Source organism: Phasianus colchicus, chromosome 1 (genome assembly GCF_987193195.1).
Source record: "Phasianus colchicus chromosome 1, bPhaCol1.hap1.1, whole genome shotgun sequence".
In the NCBI taxonomy this organism is placed as follows: Eukaryota; Metazoa; Chordata; class Aves; order Galliformes; family Phasianidae; genus Phasianus; species Phasianus colchicus.
In genome coordinates, this window is record NC_143436.1 from 4567716 (window position 1) to 4586428 (window position 18713).

The following is an 18713-nucleotide window of genomic DNA, read 5'->3' on the forward strand; positions in this document are numbered from 1 at the left end:
TTTTTCATTACATACAATCTGAACCTCCCCGGGCACAGTGTAAGGCCATTACCTCTCATCCTATCACTGTTACCTGGAAGGCTGATCCCCATGTCGCTACAACCTCCTTTCAGGGAGTACCAGAGATAAGATCTCCCCCAAGTCTTCTCTTCTCCAGAATAAACAATCCCATAATACTTGTGCTTTAGATTCCTCACCAGCCTTGTTGCCTTTCTCTGGATACACTCCTGGGTCTCGATGTCTTTCTTGTAGTGAGGGGCCTAAAACTGAACACAGTACTCGAGGGGCAGCCTCACTGGTGCTAAATATAAAGGGACATCACCTCCCTGCTCCTGCTGGCTGCACTATTTCTGATACAAACCAGGATGCCATTGGTCTGCTGGGCTACCTGGGTACTGCTGCCTCATGTTAGTGGAGCATCAACCAGCACCTCCAGATCCTCTTCCTCCACACAGCTTTCCAGCCATTCTGCCCCAAGCCTGTAGCAATGCATGGGGTGGTTGTGACCAAAGTGCAGGACCCAGCACTTGGTCTTGTTGGAGTGCATCCCATTGGTCTCAACCCATCAATCCAGCCTATGCAGATCCCTCTGTAGGGCCTTCCTACCCTCGGGCAGATCGACACTCCCTCCCAACCTGGTGTCATCTGCCAACTTATTGAAGATGAACTCTTATCTCCTCATTATCAATGAAAGTATTAAACAGGGCTGGCCCCAGTACTGAGCCCTGGGGAGCACCACCAGTGAGCTTCAGCCCAGCTTGTTTGTACAAGGGTGGCCAGAGGATGCTAAATAGAATGCCTGGGTTCCTGGTATTGGGAGAAGCAGCATTTTCTTCGTTTGGCCCAATAGCACTGCAAAACAACGACGAGATTGATGCTCTGCTGCTCTCAGCTCAGCAGCCCTGCAGTCTCTGGGATGCAAAGGGTTAAGAGCTGCAAAATCCAAAGAACTTCCTCCTTTCGGCAACGCCTGCCTCCAAATGACGCCGGTTTCTGCCGGGCTTTGCCCAAATATGTCCATTTCCTTCTGAAGAAAAAGAAAAAAGAGAGGAAGGAGGAAGATAAAATTAAGACACAGAGCCGGACGTTGCCATCGATAGCGCAGCCCTGCATCCCACCCACCCATGCCGTTCCGCAAAGGTAGAGACTGGGGATTTTGGGTGGGCAGCACGTCCAGATGGGCTCGGGGGGGGGGGGGGGAGGGGGGCTGGGGAAGGGGCTGAAGTGTCCCACAAACCCTTTTTTAGGGGTGCAAGATGGGAGCACCAAGCTTGGCTGTGTGCCCAGGGTGCAGAGATGCTATGATGCTGGTGTGGGGGGGTTGCAGAAATGTGTGCCCTTGGCTGTGGGTTTTTAGTTTCTCTCTGCTTTTTGGGGTAAACTTGCTCTGGGTGGTGTAAGAGAGAAGGAGGATAGGCTAGCAGGAGCTTTCTGTGCCAGTGTATGAGGTGCTGGAGGGGGTTTTGGGGTGACGCAGGCTGAGAACTGGCAACCTGCATGCATTTGTGTCTGTCCTTGGGAGATGCTCAGCTGGAGGAACTGTGCTGCTTGAATCCTGGGAAGAGACAGACTTCTGAGAGGGGTATTCCACCGCCCAGCCCTACATCATGCTCTCTCATCCCTAAAAATCTTTTTCTCATGTAACTCCGTTATATGGAGAGCATTCATGCTGTTACTCAGCTTGGCAGCATGGGGCAAGGAGGACCCAGCTCAGGTTTCATATTAGGAAAAAATTCTTCCCAGGAACAGTGGTGAGGCATTGGAACAGGCTCTCCAGGGAGGTGATGGAGTTATCATCCCTGGAGTTGTTCAAGAAAAGGGCAGGTGTGGCACGGAGGGATATGACTTAGAGGGAATGGTAGTGATGGACTGATGGTTGGACTAGATGATCTTAGCGGTCCGTTCCAACCTTAATGATTCTATGATTCTCAGCTCTGATAGCACTTGTTTGCTGCCCTGCAGGTGGATGGATGAGCTTTCCATCCTTCCCTGAGCTGCTGAAAAATGGAGGCCTTCTTGTCACCTTCTTATCATCATGTGTCACATCAGGGTGGTGTTAGCATGGTAGGGATGCTCATGGTGGCTTCTTGTCCCAGGAGCTCTATTGGATGGAGAAACTGGGTGAGGAAAAGACTTATGCAGGAGATAAAAAGGCGGGGGTAAACTAAGGCATGCAAGGACATAAGGAGAGGATGCTGCTCAGCCTCCAACCCACCTTTACTGAAGCAGAGCAGTGTCTCCTTGCTGGTGTGCAGCTGGGGAAGGGGCACAGGGTACCATTGCAGGGATGCTGCACGCTGAGGCTGGTGTGGTGTGAAAGAGCAGCAGGGATGGACTGAAAACTGGGAAGAGGTGGCTGGATTGGGTTTTCTCACCTCTCCCTGCTGTGGGGAGGATGTTTGGGGTGTGAGGCAGTTTGCCTGCAGTCATGTTCGCAGCGCCCCTGATCTCAGGCGCAGAGATTGATGTTGCCATTTAAGGCTTAATGAGAAGTGATGTGGTTCACACCCTCGCATCCTGACAGCACAGTAAGCTGCGGGTCTTGGTTTAATTTTAGGCGATAAACGGATTCATTTAGAGCAGAAGGAGAGATAGCAGGCGGCAGGCAGTGGGAGGAGTGCAAAATGCATCAGGCTTTGAAAATGAAAAATCCTGGTTGGTGAGGATAGGGAGCAAAGTGTGGCCATGGTGCTATGTTGTGGCACAACTACCCTGCATGTCCTCGTCACCTTGCTATGGAGAATTCAGCTCTGGAACTCTTGGTCTCTGTCCCATTCACAGCTCCTTTACAAACCTCCTCTCAAGGTCAACCTTGAAATGCCAGAGCAGCTGCCAGCAGCTCCCTCATCAACTTGCAACTCCTCCAAAAAGACCTTGGGAAGGTCCAACACAGCTCAGAGGGCAGTGCAGACATGTTTTGTTCATGAGCCATTCCAAAGAGCCCCCCCAGCAGGGAACCCTTCTTGCAGAAGAAGACTGTAAGACTTGCTGAGACTAGAAAAGCTGAAGGTGGTGGCCCCAAAGGGTTTGGAGTCAGGATGTAAAGACAACCCTCCCAAGGGAAAATGAGGCCTCCAGCCAGCTTGGCAAGAAGGCTGAGCCTTTGGGAGCCTTCTGGGAGAAGCACCTCACCCCAGGGCTTGCTCAGGGCTACTGACAGCTGCACAGAGGAAGCTGTGCCTGGAGGCTTCATAAACCCCAAGTAGCCTGAGGCACATGGAGACTGGGGTTTTCATGTTGAAGGCCTCCAGCCATGTTTTCATGTGGAAACAGAGTATCCTGGGAGTAAAATGCAGATTTCTCCCTAGTTTCCTGGCTTCTCAGTCTTACAGTTTTGGCATCACTTTCCTGGGTTTCCCTGACAAATTGATGCTGAATCCTGCACATGTAGGCTCTGTTTTGCTTCCTTCCTCTCCAGGCACTGCAGCCAGTGGCATCACCTCAGGATCTGTGGCTCATGCCTGCACTACAGTTGCCATTCAGCCAACCTCAAGGCATTTGACAGTTTCAGATGATAAAGAAAAGTATTTCTAGCGGGGATGCTCAAGGACAGTTAGAAGCAATGGGCTCAGAGAAGAAATTGATTTCTTACACACTAGCACATCGGCTGGGAGCACTGAAGAAAATCTCATTTCTTATCTTGACAAATGCTGGCCATGCTGCAGTTCTGCTGATGGGAGTTTTGGGAGCTCTCAACTAAAACACCCTTCACCTGGCCTGAAAAATACAGCTTTATTACTAATGGGAGGAAGTCTAGGAGTGAGCAAGTGATAAACAAACAGGATCTTGGCAGAGAGTAGCACATTTGTCAAAAGACAAAAAAATTTAGTGTAGTATTACAGACTGGAAAGGGCCTGGAGATCAGATTGAAAGCCAGACAGCAGAGACTGAACACATGATGCTGGTACCAATGGGCTGTCATGGGTATGGCTCCAGAAGTTAGCAATATGAAAGGACTTGATGGATGCAAGGTCTACAATAAAGTGTTTGACATTGTGTCCAGGCTTGGGGCCCCCAGCACAAGAAGGATGCAGAACTGTTGAAGGTGATCCACAAGAGGGCCCTGAAGATGATCAGAAGGCTGCCGATGAAAAAAGGTTGAGGGAACTTGGGAATTGGGAAAGAATAAAGACTTGGGGCTGATATATGAGAGGACAAATTCTGCAGTGGCTGGTGATGATTTTGAGCATGAGTGGTCTTCTCTGGTATGGCCAAAGATCATACTTTTTGAGTGCTGATGGTATTTAAGGTCCCTTTCAAGCAAAGCCTTTCTGTGATTCCATGGGAGCAGGCTTGAATGCGGCATGGACTGTGGCTTGGAGAGGTGATGGGGGACACCACATCCCTGGAAAGGGTCTCTGCTGCCTAGATCATAGAACCATAGAACCATTTGAGTTGGAAAGGACCTTTAAAAGTCATCTGGTCCAACTCCCCTGCAATGAAGAGACATTACAGCTAGAGAAAGTTGCTCAGAGATGTCAGCAGCAGCTTTGCAACTCCATAGACATGATAAACCTCCACACTGTCTGCTCTCTAGGCTTGAAAAAGTCCCATTTCCAGACAGGGTTGCTGTGTATGTCTGGAGGAAGTCCCCCATGGAGCATTCCTTATGGTACATGGAGTGGCCACTGCATGTCCCCATCCTTCACCACACTGCAGCAGGACCATGTGCACAGTCTGGAGGAGCAGTGACAGCTTGCAGAAGTGGGAAAGGAAGGAGAGATGCACAGGAGTTCGGGAGCTCCTGAGGGATCTGTGTCTGAAACTTCAGCTTTGCTGGGCTGGAGATGGGAAACGAAGTGGTGCCTTGTGGTCTTTGCATACTAGTTGAATTAAGCAACTCTCCTTAGTCTGAAAGCAAAATGGAGGGCATCCCTGCATATAGCACAATAGGTATATGTTGCTCAGAGACATTGTGGATGTCTCATCATGGCATTCAAGGCCACATTCGATATGGCCATGGGCAACTTGATCTAGATGGTGGCAACCAGCCCTCTGCAGTGGGGTTGGAACTGAATGGGTTTTAAGGTCCCCTCCAACCCAAGCCATTCTATGATTATGATCCTATGAAATCATAACTCCTGTATGTCTGTATTCAGATTACAACACACCCTGCCGCAAACCTGTCTACTTCTCCAGACTGATTACAGCAAAGGGTGGAGATGTGCTTTTCTGCAGATATTTGGTACTTACACAGCTAATTTTGTCACCTTTCATCACTCTGACTTGCAAATGCACACGCTGCTGTGCTTGCTGGTCACGTCATCCACTGCTTCCTTCTGCGCTTTCCTGGCAGTCCTGTGCATGTGTTGAGCATTCGTGTCAAAGGGGAATTTACGGGCACAGATGAATTACATCTCCTAGTGACACAGCTGAAGAGAAGCAGAGCAGTTGTCGGGAGCTGCCTGGGGGGGTTTGGGTGTCATCCTCCACTGTGGGGTCTGTCTTGATGTCTGCGATCATGTGGGCATCTGCTCAAAGCCATCTGCTCAAAGGGCAGGGAGGAAATGTGTGGCCGAGCTTTCTCCAGCTTTTCTGACTCACTGGTTCGTGCTTTAATTAAAACGTCACCTTGTTTTCATCAATCACCTTTCCTGGAAGACTGGAAACTCCCTTGGGTCCCTCTTTCCCAATGGCCTGTGCTTCTCAACAGAGTGTGCTCCTTGTGGCTCTTAGTTTCACTTCAGCCCCTTGGGCAAAACAACTCAAATGCACAGGTGTCCATCCCCAAAATCACACCCATCCTAATATATCCCTGCTCTCCAAGAAAGCACTCAATGAGCATCACCTCTCCACTGTGACATTACACTTTCCTTAGCCTTTTCTAGCATTTGTTAAGAGCTTTTAATGTGTTGAAGGATGCACCATGCCCAGTGCTTGTGTTCCTACTGGTGCTGGTGCAGCTTTCATGGGGCTGTATAGTAAGCACCACCAGGGCAAGCCAAGCAGCAAAGCCCAATTGAAATTGCTTGAAATTGGGATAAGAGGCTTACAACAGGCTATGAATTGTTATGGGTGCTTTTGGGGACCCAGCTCACAGAAACCACCTGTTTGGGAAAGATGGGTTTTTACAGCCTCTCAGACTTCCCAAGTCTGGGAATTTTCAACTTTTTGAAAGGGTAGATAACAGCAGGACAAGGGGAAATGGTTTTAAGTTGAGGGAGGGAAGATTTAGGTTGGATGTCAGGGGGAAGTTATTTACTATGAGAATGGTGAGGTGCTGGAACAGCTGCCCAGAGAGACCGTGGATGCCCCGTCCATCCCTGGAGGTGTTCAAAGCCAGATTGGATGGGACCCTGGGCAGCCTGGTCTGGTATTAAATGGGGAGGTTGGTGGCCCTGCATATGGTAGGGGGGTTGGAAATTAATGATCCTTGAGGTCCCTTCCAACCCTGGCCATTCTGTGATTCTGTGATTCTGTGAAACCAGGTAAAGACAGAGCTCCTGATAGCATTGTTTTATCTCCTGACCTGGGAGCAGACGGGCATCCCTCCAGCCTGCCTTCCCAGGGCCAGGCAGCCACCAAGCTACCTGGGGCTGTTGGAAAAACTCTCCTCTTGGTCTCCTGCCTTCCTCCTGCATGGATGGAAAACTGTCCTCTGCTGTATTTAGAATCGTAAAATCATAGAATCATTAAGGTTGGAAAATACTTCTAAGGTAATCTATTCCAACTATGAACCCATCCCCACCATGCCCACAAACCATATCCCTCAGTGCCATATCTACCCTCTTACTGAACACCCTCAAGGACAGTGACTCCATGACCTCCCTGTGCAGCTTGCTCCATTGCTTTTTCACTCTTTCTGAGAAGAAGTATTTCCTAATTTTCACAATGAACAGAAGTTAACACAATCTAAGTGCTTTTTACCTGTGCCACTAGCATGGGAAGCCCAGTCTACCTAGAGAAGACCAATCTCAGTGGTCACCCTAGGAAGGAAGAACCTACCTGGACATGCCCAACCCCATCCTAACACACCACATCCTAACACAGTTATGAAAAAAATCCATCTTGCCATAAGAAAAAAACAACCTCTGGAGGCTTTCTGATTCCCAGATCCTACCCTTCACCTCCTTCACATCTTCTCCCTGCTCACAGTTTCATCCCCGCATCTTCGCCCGCGACAGGAACCCGCTGAGATCCCTTCTTGCGAAGGCAAAGCTCTGGAGGTGTTTGCATAAAATCAGATGGCCACGGGCTTTTAGCAGAAGAACGTGGGAGGATTTCAAAACCAGCAGCCAGCAAGGCGTGATTGCTGCTCGCCTGCTGCGTGCGTGCACACACGCACACGAGAGCCGCCTCTGGTCTCTGTAGGGCTACCGGCTTTTTTTAAAACACAGACACATTTTAGCAGCAGAAAGGCTGAAAAAAAGGCCATCACAGATGGTCCCCAGGTGAGCAATTTTCAGTTTCTCTAATATTTCCCTCAAGGGGACTCATGGAATCATAGAATGGCTTGGGTTGGAAGGGACCTCAAGGAACATCATCAAGCTCCAACCAACTCCTTGTCCTCCCATGGGAATGTTTCACCATATTTTCCTCTAAAGCTGGGCAACTTATCACATACCTACCTTCAATCTTCCTCACTATTGAGAATAGTTACAATTTCTTCATTACACTTTTTTTTTTTTTTCCAATCTGAAAGCTCTTCCCATGCTTCTCCCTCTAAGATTTCTCCTTCCCAGAGCACAAACCTGTTCTCTTTGTGCTTTCCCACAAATCCCGTTAGGAAACATCTTCTTGGTATTGCTCTCCCTGATTCAACCTCTTCCCAAAAGCACAAACTGAATCATAGAATCACTAAGGTTGAAAAAGACCTCTGAGATCACCCAGGCCAATCATCAACCCATGCCCAGCATGCCCACCAACCATGTCCATCACATCAGTGCCACGCCTGCCCTTTTCTTGAACACCTCCAGGCATGGTGGCTCTGCCACCTCCCTGTCAGTATTTTTCCTCCTTCCTTTTTTCATGACTTTGTTTTTTCTTTTTACCCCAAGGACATCATTCTATTGGTTCATATTTGGATGCTGAGATTTTTTTCCCCTTTTTCCCCAGCATGTCAATCCTCATCTGAGGATGACCAGATATATGACTTGTGGCAGGGAAAAGTGAGGCATTGGAGGGTGCAGCAATCTGCTGGTGGCTGTGGCTTTAGCTGCTCTTTGGAGATCTTCAGGATCTGAGCAGAGACACAGGACTGCAACGAGCCTGTGCTATTTCTTGCAAAGACAGCAATTCGATACCATGAGACAGTGAGTCCTGTGCACTGTACTGTGTGCCTACAGCAGTGCTACTGTACTCGGACAGGCTGTCCCCAGCCCCACAGTGACGTGGGGCTTCATCAGGAGGGTTGATGGGACAACACTGGGGGTTCTGCTGGTAGCTCTGCTCCAGGGTTAATGCTGTGCATGGGTCTGGCTGCATCCCATCCCTGTCAGAGCACTGTTCTGGGTGCCATCTCCATGCCACACATTTGTGCGTGTACACTCACACAATGAGCTGCTTGGTTCTCAGCCTCAATTCCTAGACCTTTTTTCCTTTAAGATGCTGCTTCTCCAAAGGGAAATTGTGATTGTTACACACAGGGCAACCGAGCTGGTGAGAAATCCCCCTCTGAAACCTGGCACATCTCCAGTGCATTTTGGGAGATGCATGCAATCCTGGCTTCTCAGCATCACATGCATCTAGCAGTGCTTGCAGGCATGCTGCCAACTCCTTTCCAACAGCAGTGTGGCAGCAGTCCAAATCCTTTATCTTATCTTATCTACAGATCCAGTGCTCTTTGCATCAAGCCTGTCCCTGCTGGAGCATGCAGCACTGTGTCCCCTGTCCCAGGGCAGGGACGTCCTGGTGTGCATCTCTGCTCTGTGCCTGCAGCAGTGTGACACAGAGCTTTTACTCTTTTGGGTAGCAGCAAGGGGTTAAAACCCCACCTGGAGAGGTTTGGGCTGGATATCAGGGAAAGCTTTGTTCATCCAGCCCCAGACTGGATTATTTGAGATCAGCATGCAGAGTGTGAGTGAAGTGGACAAACTTCTCCTTGCAAAATGACCTGGGTAGGAATAAAGCTGCTTTGGGGATGGGGAATAGGCCATGGATTTGCAGAAAAAAGGAGGCACTGCCCTCAGCACCATGATTTTGGGCAGGGTTGCAGCAGGGCTCAGGTTAACACTCCAAACCCTTCCAGTCAAAATGATTGATTCCCCTCCCTGAGCCAAAACCCCGAGCACTCCGCTTAGCAGCTGGCTTACCCAAACTGACCCGGGGAGAGCACTTTAGCAGGGCAGCAGGGTAAACTTGTTTACACGTTCTTTTTTTGGCCATGCAGAACTCGCTGCCATGCGGGGGACGGCCCAATGCAACACTCCCAAGCACGTGTGAGCCTGCAGAGCTGCATGGGTTGTGCACGCCCCACTCGCGTGTGCGCTGGGAGGAAATGCTGCCTCTGCTTCCCAACCTCGAGTCTCTCCGGCTTCCAGCACGCGATGGGAGCATGAACAGCAACTGCTGGTGCTTGGGTTTCTTCTGCCTAGGAGGGAATTCTAGGAAAGCTTGAGGACCGTTTGGTAAACAACAGGGAGAAACTGCTGTACAGGGTGTTTGTTTGCAAGCAGCCCCAGGAAACTGAGTTATTCTGCCCTTAAAAGTACAAATGGGCACTGCTGCATGAGTGGAGAATAAAAGCTCCTAAGTCATTGATATATATTTATTTAGGGGAAACTTGTCCCTTTATAGGGTATGAGCCAGATGAGCGTCCAATCTTGATGCCAATAGGAGACCCTAACGTGCCCATGGCAAAGATTTGAGTTGTTGGTTTTAATCTTGCTCGATGATTTTCTTATAAAACCCTCTGATTAGCAAAAGATTTCTAATGGGAGCAGCAGGATGTGGCTGGGGCTGAGATTTGGGCTTTGACAGCCCAAGGGAGCTCCAGCACTGAGGGATCACAGAATCATCAAGGTTGGAAAAGACCCACTGAGATCATCCATCCAACTGTTGATCCATTCCCACCATGGCCATTAACCACGTCCCTCAGTGCTACATCTGCCCTTTTCTTGAACACCTCCATTGACATTGACTCGACCACTTCCCTGGGCAACCTGTGCCAATGCATCACCACTTTTTCTGAGAATAATTTTTTCCTAAAAAAAAAAAAAAAAAAAGCTGTTAGTTATTTCCAATCTATGTCAATTTCCCAGCTGGAATGCTGGATGCAGTTGACATCTAAGGACAAGGCTTTGGGGTGGGAAGAGGAACTCTTAAGCAGCTTTGCCACCGAAATCTCTGTGTTGTAGAACCATGCCCTGAGAAGGATGAGTTGAGGCGGAAGAGTCACCTGTCAACAGTGATTTGTTTGTTTGTTTCTTTGAGGTTTCTTTGCCAAAAGTGGGCAATGGGTTTCCACTTCAGCAATTGGGAATAACACGTGCACAGGGAAGCACGGTCTGCAAAGTCTTTGGTTCTCTTAAGCATGAAATTGCCTCTAATTGCTGCTGTATTTCTTTTTTTGGTAATTTTTGGGTGCAGCTTAGCTGCTCAGAAACCAACCCAAGTCAAACACATCAGCGTTATGAATCTGAATGTGATTTTATAAAACTTTAAAAAGTGCTCAACAAATTGTTGTTGCAATGACAGCAGTTTTCATAACTCCTTGGTAGAGGACAGTGGGTGGAAAATGGCCTTTCCTAGGTAGGGATTTCCTGTCTCAGTGCCGAATTTTGGAAAATCTGTGATTACCTTTTCTGGTTTGGGCTGTGGATTGCAGCCGTGGGGTTGGGTTGGTGCCATGGCCACGGTGGCTAACAGCAAACAAGACAAAACAAAGCAATGTGGGATGTGGCTGGTGTGCGCCAGTGCCAGGACTTAGTCACCCCTCCTCATCGATGACTTGAGTCTTTCTGAATGCAAAAGGACCAGATTTTTAAGCAGCATCAGAAGGCTATCTCATGTGACCCAGCATGTGTTCCACAACCAAGGGAGCTATGCTTGTCTGGGTTTGGTAGGCTGCATGGAGGTGGGCTTTCAGGTCTTTTTATCTGCCTTCGTCTCACACTGATGAGGTCCTCAGTAGCGACAACCTTTATCTTTACCTTGCATAGCTGGAGCTGTGGGAAATGCTCTGGGCTCCATGAGTGTCAGCATCCCCGTGGGTGCAGGAAACTGGGGTTCCCATTGACTCAATGCATGGGCTGGGCAACCCAAGAGTCTGTCTGACCCAAAAGCCTGTCTGACCCAAGAGTCTGTGCAACCCAAGGGTCTGTCCAATCTACAGGGCATCCACAAGGGCCCAACACTTTGTGTTATGCAAGCCCAGGCGACAAAAGCATGACAGGAAGCAAAGGAAGGTCGTGCCTTCAGCCTGAGCACCGTTCCCTTTCTTTATTGGGAAGTTGGCAGGAGAGTCTGCCTGGGCGGCTGTCGGAGCTTGTGTTGACTCAGGCTGTGCTCCTGCAGTTGTTTTAATGCCTCCTGAACACTGAGTAAACAGCCGGGCTGGGAAATGTGAAACCCTTGCTCTGACCTTCCTGTCTCTGAAGGCTCAAATGGAGACATGCTGGGCTCACTCACACGTTGTGGATGAACATGTGAGATAAACACATATCTCCTATAGTCATTCGCTTGGGTTTTGAGGAGGAGGAAGGTAGAATTGCAGCCTCCTTAAGGAAAGGAGTTTTGCTCTGGGCTCCTGATGGGTAATGTGACCAGAAATATTGAAGCAGTTATAATGAGAATGCATTTTCCACCCTTTTCCATCATATTTAGCAGGGACAACTCATGGTCAATAGAATAGCCAATGTGCTTCCATCTGACTTTTTCCTTCGAATTTGTTAACAGCTTGTAGTTGTGAGAAAAAGAATAAAAACATAAATATATTTGAGAAAATATGTTTGGCAGCATATTATTTCAGCTTGTCCCAGAATTCCAGATAAATATTTTTCGTGTCTGATTGGAAAATGTCAATGAAGGAAAAAGCAAAATTCAGTTGTCCATTGTGTGATGAGCAGCTCCTCAACCAGAGTTTTTCATCTCTTGATTATTTCTGTTCTTGGTTCAGAGGATTCAGAAATCTTTGCCATTTCACAGTGGCCTTTCAGCTGGCCGGTTCTTGGACATTTTTTCAGTATAGCTGTGGATTTTCTTAGTCTGACTTTCAACCTATTGACCATACCGCCTCCTAGGTTTTCACAGATGTCCTAAAAGCAGTCCCTGTAGGTCTCAGGTTTAAAAGCAAAAGTGGGACACTGAAAGCTCCTTGCTTCTTGATGGCTTGTGATTTCCATCAGTCAAACGGAGAGGTGAACCTTTAGAGAGGCTGACCCAAGAAACAGCTCAACCCAAGCAGTGGTGTTGGTCCCAATCATGGCTTTTGGAGCTGAGATATGTGGGATGCTGTTGGGAAACAATCACCTGTATCACTCCAGCTCTGCAAGGAAGCAGGGATGAGCGAGTTGTCGATATGGCAGATGTGCTCACAAGGGTGTGGAAAGATCACCAGCACGTACGCAGTTTCGAAATGCAGCTCCTCATCAAAGCTTCTTCCTGACTCCCTGTGTGAATTGTGCCTTGAGGAATGAGGAATTGTGTTTCTGGAGCCCACCAAGCTTTGCATCTGATAGCTGTAGACAGCACTAATATCTACCTCCACGCTCACGGGCTGCAGACACCCCCAGGACACAGCTTGGCTTGATTTACAGCCAATATCCGCAACAGGGCAAGTGAATTGCTCTGGGACTGTCCGTTTCTTTCCATGGGAGGTAGAAATGGACAAAGGTATCCAGATTCTTGTAGCCACCCAAATGACATAAATCCTTCCCAAATACAGTGGGTGTGGGCAGAAGCCATGCTCCAAAGGGAGCAGATCCTCCTGGGATGTTACCTGATAGTAAACAAACCAACCTATATCAGTAGAATGGTGTTTTATCACCTGCTGATAAAAGAACTAACACTGGGACCCATACTGATATCAGCAGGGGTTGATGGCAGAGATTAAAAGAACATCCTTTTACCCAGGCTGCAATTAATCTGCACCTACGAGTAGCTCCTCAAGCTTCAGGAACGGCAACCACTCAATCTACCTCCTGTCTCCTTTCTCCCTAACCCCAGCTGCCCTGGGGCTAACTTTTAATATGTGCAGTTCTGTGACTGTGTTGTAGTTTCTCCCACTTCTTTGAGAGATTCCACACACCGTCCCCCAGCATCTGGCTTCATGACATCAGTACTCTTTGAGAAGCCCAGTGGTTGCCATAGTGATGCTGAGGTTGTCCGTGTTACATCACAAGGTGAGTCAGTCCCAGAATGAAAGGCCACAGCCTTTGCCATTGTTGGATTTAATAATCTGCAATGATGAGATAACGATCCAGGCTCTTAATGAAAGGCAGGTGCAAATAAGATGTTAGGAAATAATTCGATAGCAGAGTCCACAGGATAATGAGAGGCTGTGATTTCCGGAGGGTGACCATCTTGTGCTTTAAATGAGTTGAATGGGCTGCTCTGTAGGGTGTTCCCTATGCACCTGGAGGGCTGCATCCCATATGCACTACTGGGCTGGCAATTAAGCTCCTAATTAACACAACCTGCCCCAAAAGAGTGGGATTATGGCTGGATCTTTGATTTGCTTTATCACTTAGGATTAGGTGTGGATGTGGTGTGATCCATTTCTGCTGATGTGCCTGGAGAAGGCACTGTGGCAGCATATGGCAGGGTTATGCTGGCAGCAGGGCAGGTGCTGTCTGATCTGGCTCACTTGGGATACAGTAATAGTGTAAACACTTTTCTTTCCAACTAGCAGGATTTCGTCTTGGATGCTTTGTCTGAGGGGACTGTGGCATCTTGGTAAGGGACCAGGTCACCTGAAGTCAGGTGTACCATCTTGTGGCATCACACACTAAATCAACCCCAGGGCTTCAGTGAGGGATTTCCCATTGAAAAAAGTATGGGGACAGAGTGGGAGATGTTGGTTTGATATAACTGGAAGTCCCTGGGAGGAGGAGGTGCAGCCCAGTGCCAGGCTAACACGAATATCGTGGAGTCAGTGGCAGTGCCACCACCTAGAGTTTGGCTTTGGCGTATCTGCACCCTTTGACCCATTCTGTTGGGACCAAGCCTGAAGTTCTACAGACACATTTCATGCCAAGAAGAAACAATATCAGATTCCCAAGACTGGAATATTCCCAACTGCTTGCCATGCAATTGCCCTCTAACCATTTAAAAACCCTGTGTCTGTCTCTGCAGCCCAGGGAGTCAGCTATCTGTCTGATTTAGCAGTTTATGGGGTGAGATCTGTTTTGCTCTTGCCTTGTGAGGTCAGGAGCTTTCACAGGACATTGCTCAAACCTCTCGGACCCATTTCTGAGCAGACTTTCAGGCAGCGTTGAGAAATGTTCCCGCTCTGGTAGGCATTGCAGGTTCAGAATGTTATGTTCAACTTAGTTTTCTTTCTTGAGAATTACAGGAGAGGTTCAGACTGTAACTTTTCTCACCTCAGTTAGTGCCCCACGGGGTGCTCTCATAGGTGAGCCATAGGGACCTCCTCCTGGTGCTTTCCAATGGAAAAACATTATAGTAGCTTGGAAGAAGAGTTGCGGTTGTATCTGATTCTTTGGTTTAGGCAAGATGGATCCATGAATTAAATGTCATCCCTGAGATTTTAAGCAGGAACATCGGGGTAAAGGGCTCCTTTGCAGTCCATCTCACACCCTCATCTGGCCCTATGAGGACTTCCCAGGGACCTGTCACCCCCGTCACAGAAGGATCCCTGAGGATTTTGCTTCTAACTTGGGGAACTGGGTTTAAACCAGGCTCTCATCCTTCCCACACATTCATCGTGGTCAGGCAATGTGTTTGCAACTCCCATTTCCCAAACTATCTGTCTTTAACTCACCCAGTTACCACCAGCACCCCACCCACAGCACCGCTGTCCTCCCTTTGCAAAGCCCTTTGCTGTAAACCAGGTCCTAACTAGGTTTGAACCCTCATCCTTTTGTCTGAAAAAGAGAAATAAAACAAAAAAAGCCCTCCAAGATGGAGGGTTGACTTCAGGCAGAATTTACTGTCCTGAAATAGTTTCTGCATCGCACCCAGTGCAATGACAACTGCACTCAGGAGGGCTCAGAGCAGGAGCTGAGCAGAAGCAACCAGAAACACTTGTTCAATACAGCCCAAAAAAGCATTTAAAGAAAGCTTTAGGGCGTATCACTTTTGCTGCAAGGCACTGATGTGAGTTTTCTTTTTTTTTTTTTTTTTTTTTCCTGCACCTATTGCTGCAAGAGAGTTCACATGCACAATTGTGAGCTCACATGATTTATTTATTTTTTTTTTTGCCACTTGTTGCTTGGTCACTGCTAAAAGCTGTATTTCGTTTTAAATGGTTTTAAGTTGAAGGAGGGAAGATTTAGGTTGGATGTCAGGGGGAAGTTCTTTACTACAAGAGTGGTGAGGTGCTGGAACAGCTGCCCAGAGAGGTTGTGGATGCCCCGTCCATCCCTGGAGATGTTCAAGGCCAGACTGGATGAGGCCCTGGGCAGCCTGGTCTGGTATGAAATGTGGAGGTTGGTGGCCCTACCTGTGGCGGGAGGGTTGCAGCTTCCCAAGCCATTCCATGATTCTATGATTCTATCTTTGCAGCTCCATGGTAAGAGCAGCTCCCAGCACAGAGCTGAGATGGTGTTGGTACACTGGGGTTGGGCAATGCGTTGTTCCTCTGTGGGGATTTCCCCCCCCCTTGATATCAGTGCTTGTTCCTCAAGTCTGAACCCGTGTGAATTATCTTCCCTTCTCTGCTTGCAGCTATTTTAAGAAAAGCCACCGCTTGCAGCAGCGGATGTGCGCTGGGCAGCCTGGAGCATTTGCTTGGTGTATTTCAATGCTTGGAGATTGCTTACTGTTGGGGAAGGATGACATTCCCTTAGCACACCAGGTTCAATTGCAGAGTGCAATAGGTTAAAACCTGGACAGCCTGTCCCTGGATGGGGGAATGGGTTCGTTGGGTGTTTGCATGGGGCTGGGAGACTGGAGCTCAGCTCCAAGCACGCGATGTTCCAGTGCAAACCCTTCCACTCTGCTTGCCTTTTGCAAATGCTTGCAGGATCCCCCCCAAAAAGCACTGCCAGCAGCAAGTGGAGGACACAGCCTCTTGATCTCTGCCTTCATGAAAGCCCCCATTTCCCCAGTACATTGCAAACACAATTTTCTTGGTTCCTCCAAGGTCCTGCTGACATTTTTTGGAAACGAAAGAGTTTGTTTTCAACTCTTGTTTATAAATGGCCCTCTGCTATCCCAGATGAGTAATTTGCTCTGTTGCAACGTGGTGTCTTTAGGGCAATGGCAATGTTTTGGGCAGCTGCTGGTTGAATTTTGCAATCAGAGAGAACTGTGCCCAATTCACAGATTGGTAAACTGAGGCCACGCTGGGAATTGCTGTTGAGCTCATACAGAGCTGCATCCTTATAGTGACAGCAGCCCAACTCTGACCCACCATCTCCAAATTTTAACCGTGCAGAATGATAGAATCATAGGATCAGGTTGGATATTGGGATTTGCAACTTCATGGGTATCTCCATCTGATGGAACTCCATTTGATGGTTGGATGAGATGATCTTAGTGGTGTTTTCCAGCCTTAATGATTGTATGATTCCATCTGTCTTCCCGGACCCCCTGAGCATCACACAAACTGCTCCCCATCACCTCGGTGCCACATCACAAATAGATGTGTTGCACTGAGCGTAGGCATGAATAGCTCTCACACTTTCCTTTCAAGTTTCCATTAAAGGGAAAAAGAAAAAGAAAAGAAAAGAAAGGGAAAGGGTGATGAATCACACTTAGTCAGAGTTGGGGCTGCCGTTCCCTGCATTTTGATGGCATGGGAGAAATGCCAGGTTGGCTAGCTGTCATCCCTAAAGGGATGGGGACTTGAGGTTTTGATTTTGGGTCACATCACGTTTGGGATGAGCTGCTCAATCAGCAGGGACACAAAGCAGGGAATGGAGGAGTTTGGGCTTGTGGCAGCAGAGATGCTAACAACCTATAATCACCTTAGGTTTTGCTCTCATGGAATTGGGATTTCACACTCCCACCTCCACCCCCACTGCCTGTGGACCCTTCAAGGTCATTGCAGCCCATCTTGCACCTGCACATCTCAAGCCATTCCCTTTTTACACCTCCCCACACATCTCGTGCTGCCCCACCCTTACAAATCAGCTTGCCTTATAAATAGTAATGATGCTCCTTCCAGCTGACCTCCCTGGCAGCAGCTGGCTGCTCATGCCTTTGAAAACCAGGCCACTTATTTAGGAGTTTAAGGATGGTCTGGCTTTCCGCTCCAGTTATCCGGCTGTCTTTAGCCAAGAATTACAAGGTGGATCTAATTTGAAGCGACGGTGATTTTCGCTCAGGCGGAGGTTTGCTCTCCTCCCACTCCTCTCAATGTTCCCAAGGTGGTGATTTTAGGACCAGCTGTGAAAAGCCACTCTGCCATCCCCACCTTCATACCTTCCCACATCCCAAATCTCAGCATCCTCTCCAGTTCCCTCACAGCAGCTTTCCCCCCCCCACCTCCCTCTTTTTGCCTCTGAATAGCAGGGGGAGGTACCCTGTGTTGTTTTGCCCCATCCATCTTAGTTCCATATAGGGAGGCAGCTAAAAATATATTCCTTCTGGGTTGGTTACAAAAATATACACTAGCTTTGCTTCTAGAGGAGGAAAACATAATAATGTCGAATGCTATATATATAGAATAATATAGAGGATTATATATAGAGAGGAGGGAAAGAGCACGATATCTGGTATATATAGAATAATACAGGGGATTATATAGAAAGGGATATATAGAGAGGATGAAAAATATCATGGGTATATAGAATAACATAGAGCATTATATAGAGAAGAATATAAAGAGAGGATTATATATATATATATAATAGAATCATAGAATGGTCTGGGTTGAAAAGGACCACAATGATCACTCAGTTTCACCCCCCTCTGCTATGTGCAGGGTCACCAACCACCAAACCAGGCTGCCCAGAGCCACATCCAACCTGGCCTTGAATGCCTCCAAGGATGGGGCATCCACAACATCCTTGGGCAACCTGAATATATATCCAGAATAGGATAGAACCCCAGATGCTACTTCTTGGCATTTTAATCTCCACGCAATATTTGCATTGTTAACACCTATAAAAGCAGACACGTGGCATTTTCAGCCATTAGGTTTATACACTGGCCACCCAGAACCCCTCTTAGGTCCCCCTCATTGCACGGTGGCTGCAATTTAATTTAATTATTGCAGTGGGAGAGGAGAGGGGAAAGAACATTTCTTCGAGTTGCTAACACAGCCTGACACGGTATTCCCTTAAAGCGGACAGCTCAAGCCGTGCCCACGCAGGTTAACCGTAAAGACGCGGGGATGCATCGCGTACTAAAGAACGCAGCGCAGAACGCACCGCCCCGCTCTCCTTCATTCCGGGGCCGCCAGCGCTGCGCGGAGCGGGGCGGGAAGAGGCGGAGCGGCGCGGGGATCCCCGCGGGGGGAGGAGGCGGCGGCTCTGCCCGGCTCAGCCATGTGCGACGTGAGCGACGTGCGGCGCCCTCAGCCCCGCCGGCCGCCGCCCCCCCCGCGCGGGATGCGCGCACCGCAGCGCGCCTTTGCGCGTCCCGTCCTTCCGTTCCGCCTTACGTTATTCGCAACGCGTTTCTTTCGCTTTATATATTTTTTTTTA

General features: G+C 48.5%; 1 protein-coding gene and 1 long non-coding RNA gene across 5 annotated transcripts in view; one reads left to right on the forward strand and one right to left on the reverse strand.

Moving 5' to 3' along the window:
- Positions 1-1024: 1024 nt before the first annotated feature.
- Positions 1025-18713, forward strand: part of PFKFB3 (6-phosphofructo-2-kinase/fructose-2,6-biphosphatase 3) — a 38930-nt gene continuing 21241 nt past the window's right edge. For 2 of the 4 annotated variants that reach the window (XM_090134316.1, XM_090134328.1), the window contains exon 1: positions 13292-13375. Coding sequence is in view for 1 of the 4 variants with exons in the window: in XM_090134323.1 (XP_089990449.1) it covers positions 1125-1140 (16 nt within the window). In the remaining 3 variants the exon portion in view is untranslated. Of the gene's footprint in view, positions 1141-13291; positions 13376-18713 lie in introns of those variants that run through there. The other 2 variants (XM_090134308.1, XM_090134323.1) reach the window with 2 other exon arrangements.
- On the reverse strand, positions 10067-13161 carry LOC116239615 (uncharacterized). Its single transcript, XR_004169137.2, has 3 exons — positions 13077-13161; positions 12409-12548; positions 10067-10142 (listed from the first exon to the last, which is right to left on the reverse strand). It is a non-coding gene; the product is annotated as an uncharacterized LOC116239615 (long non-coding RNA).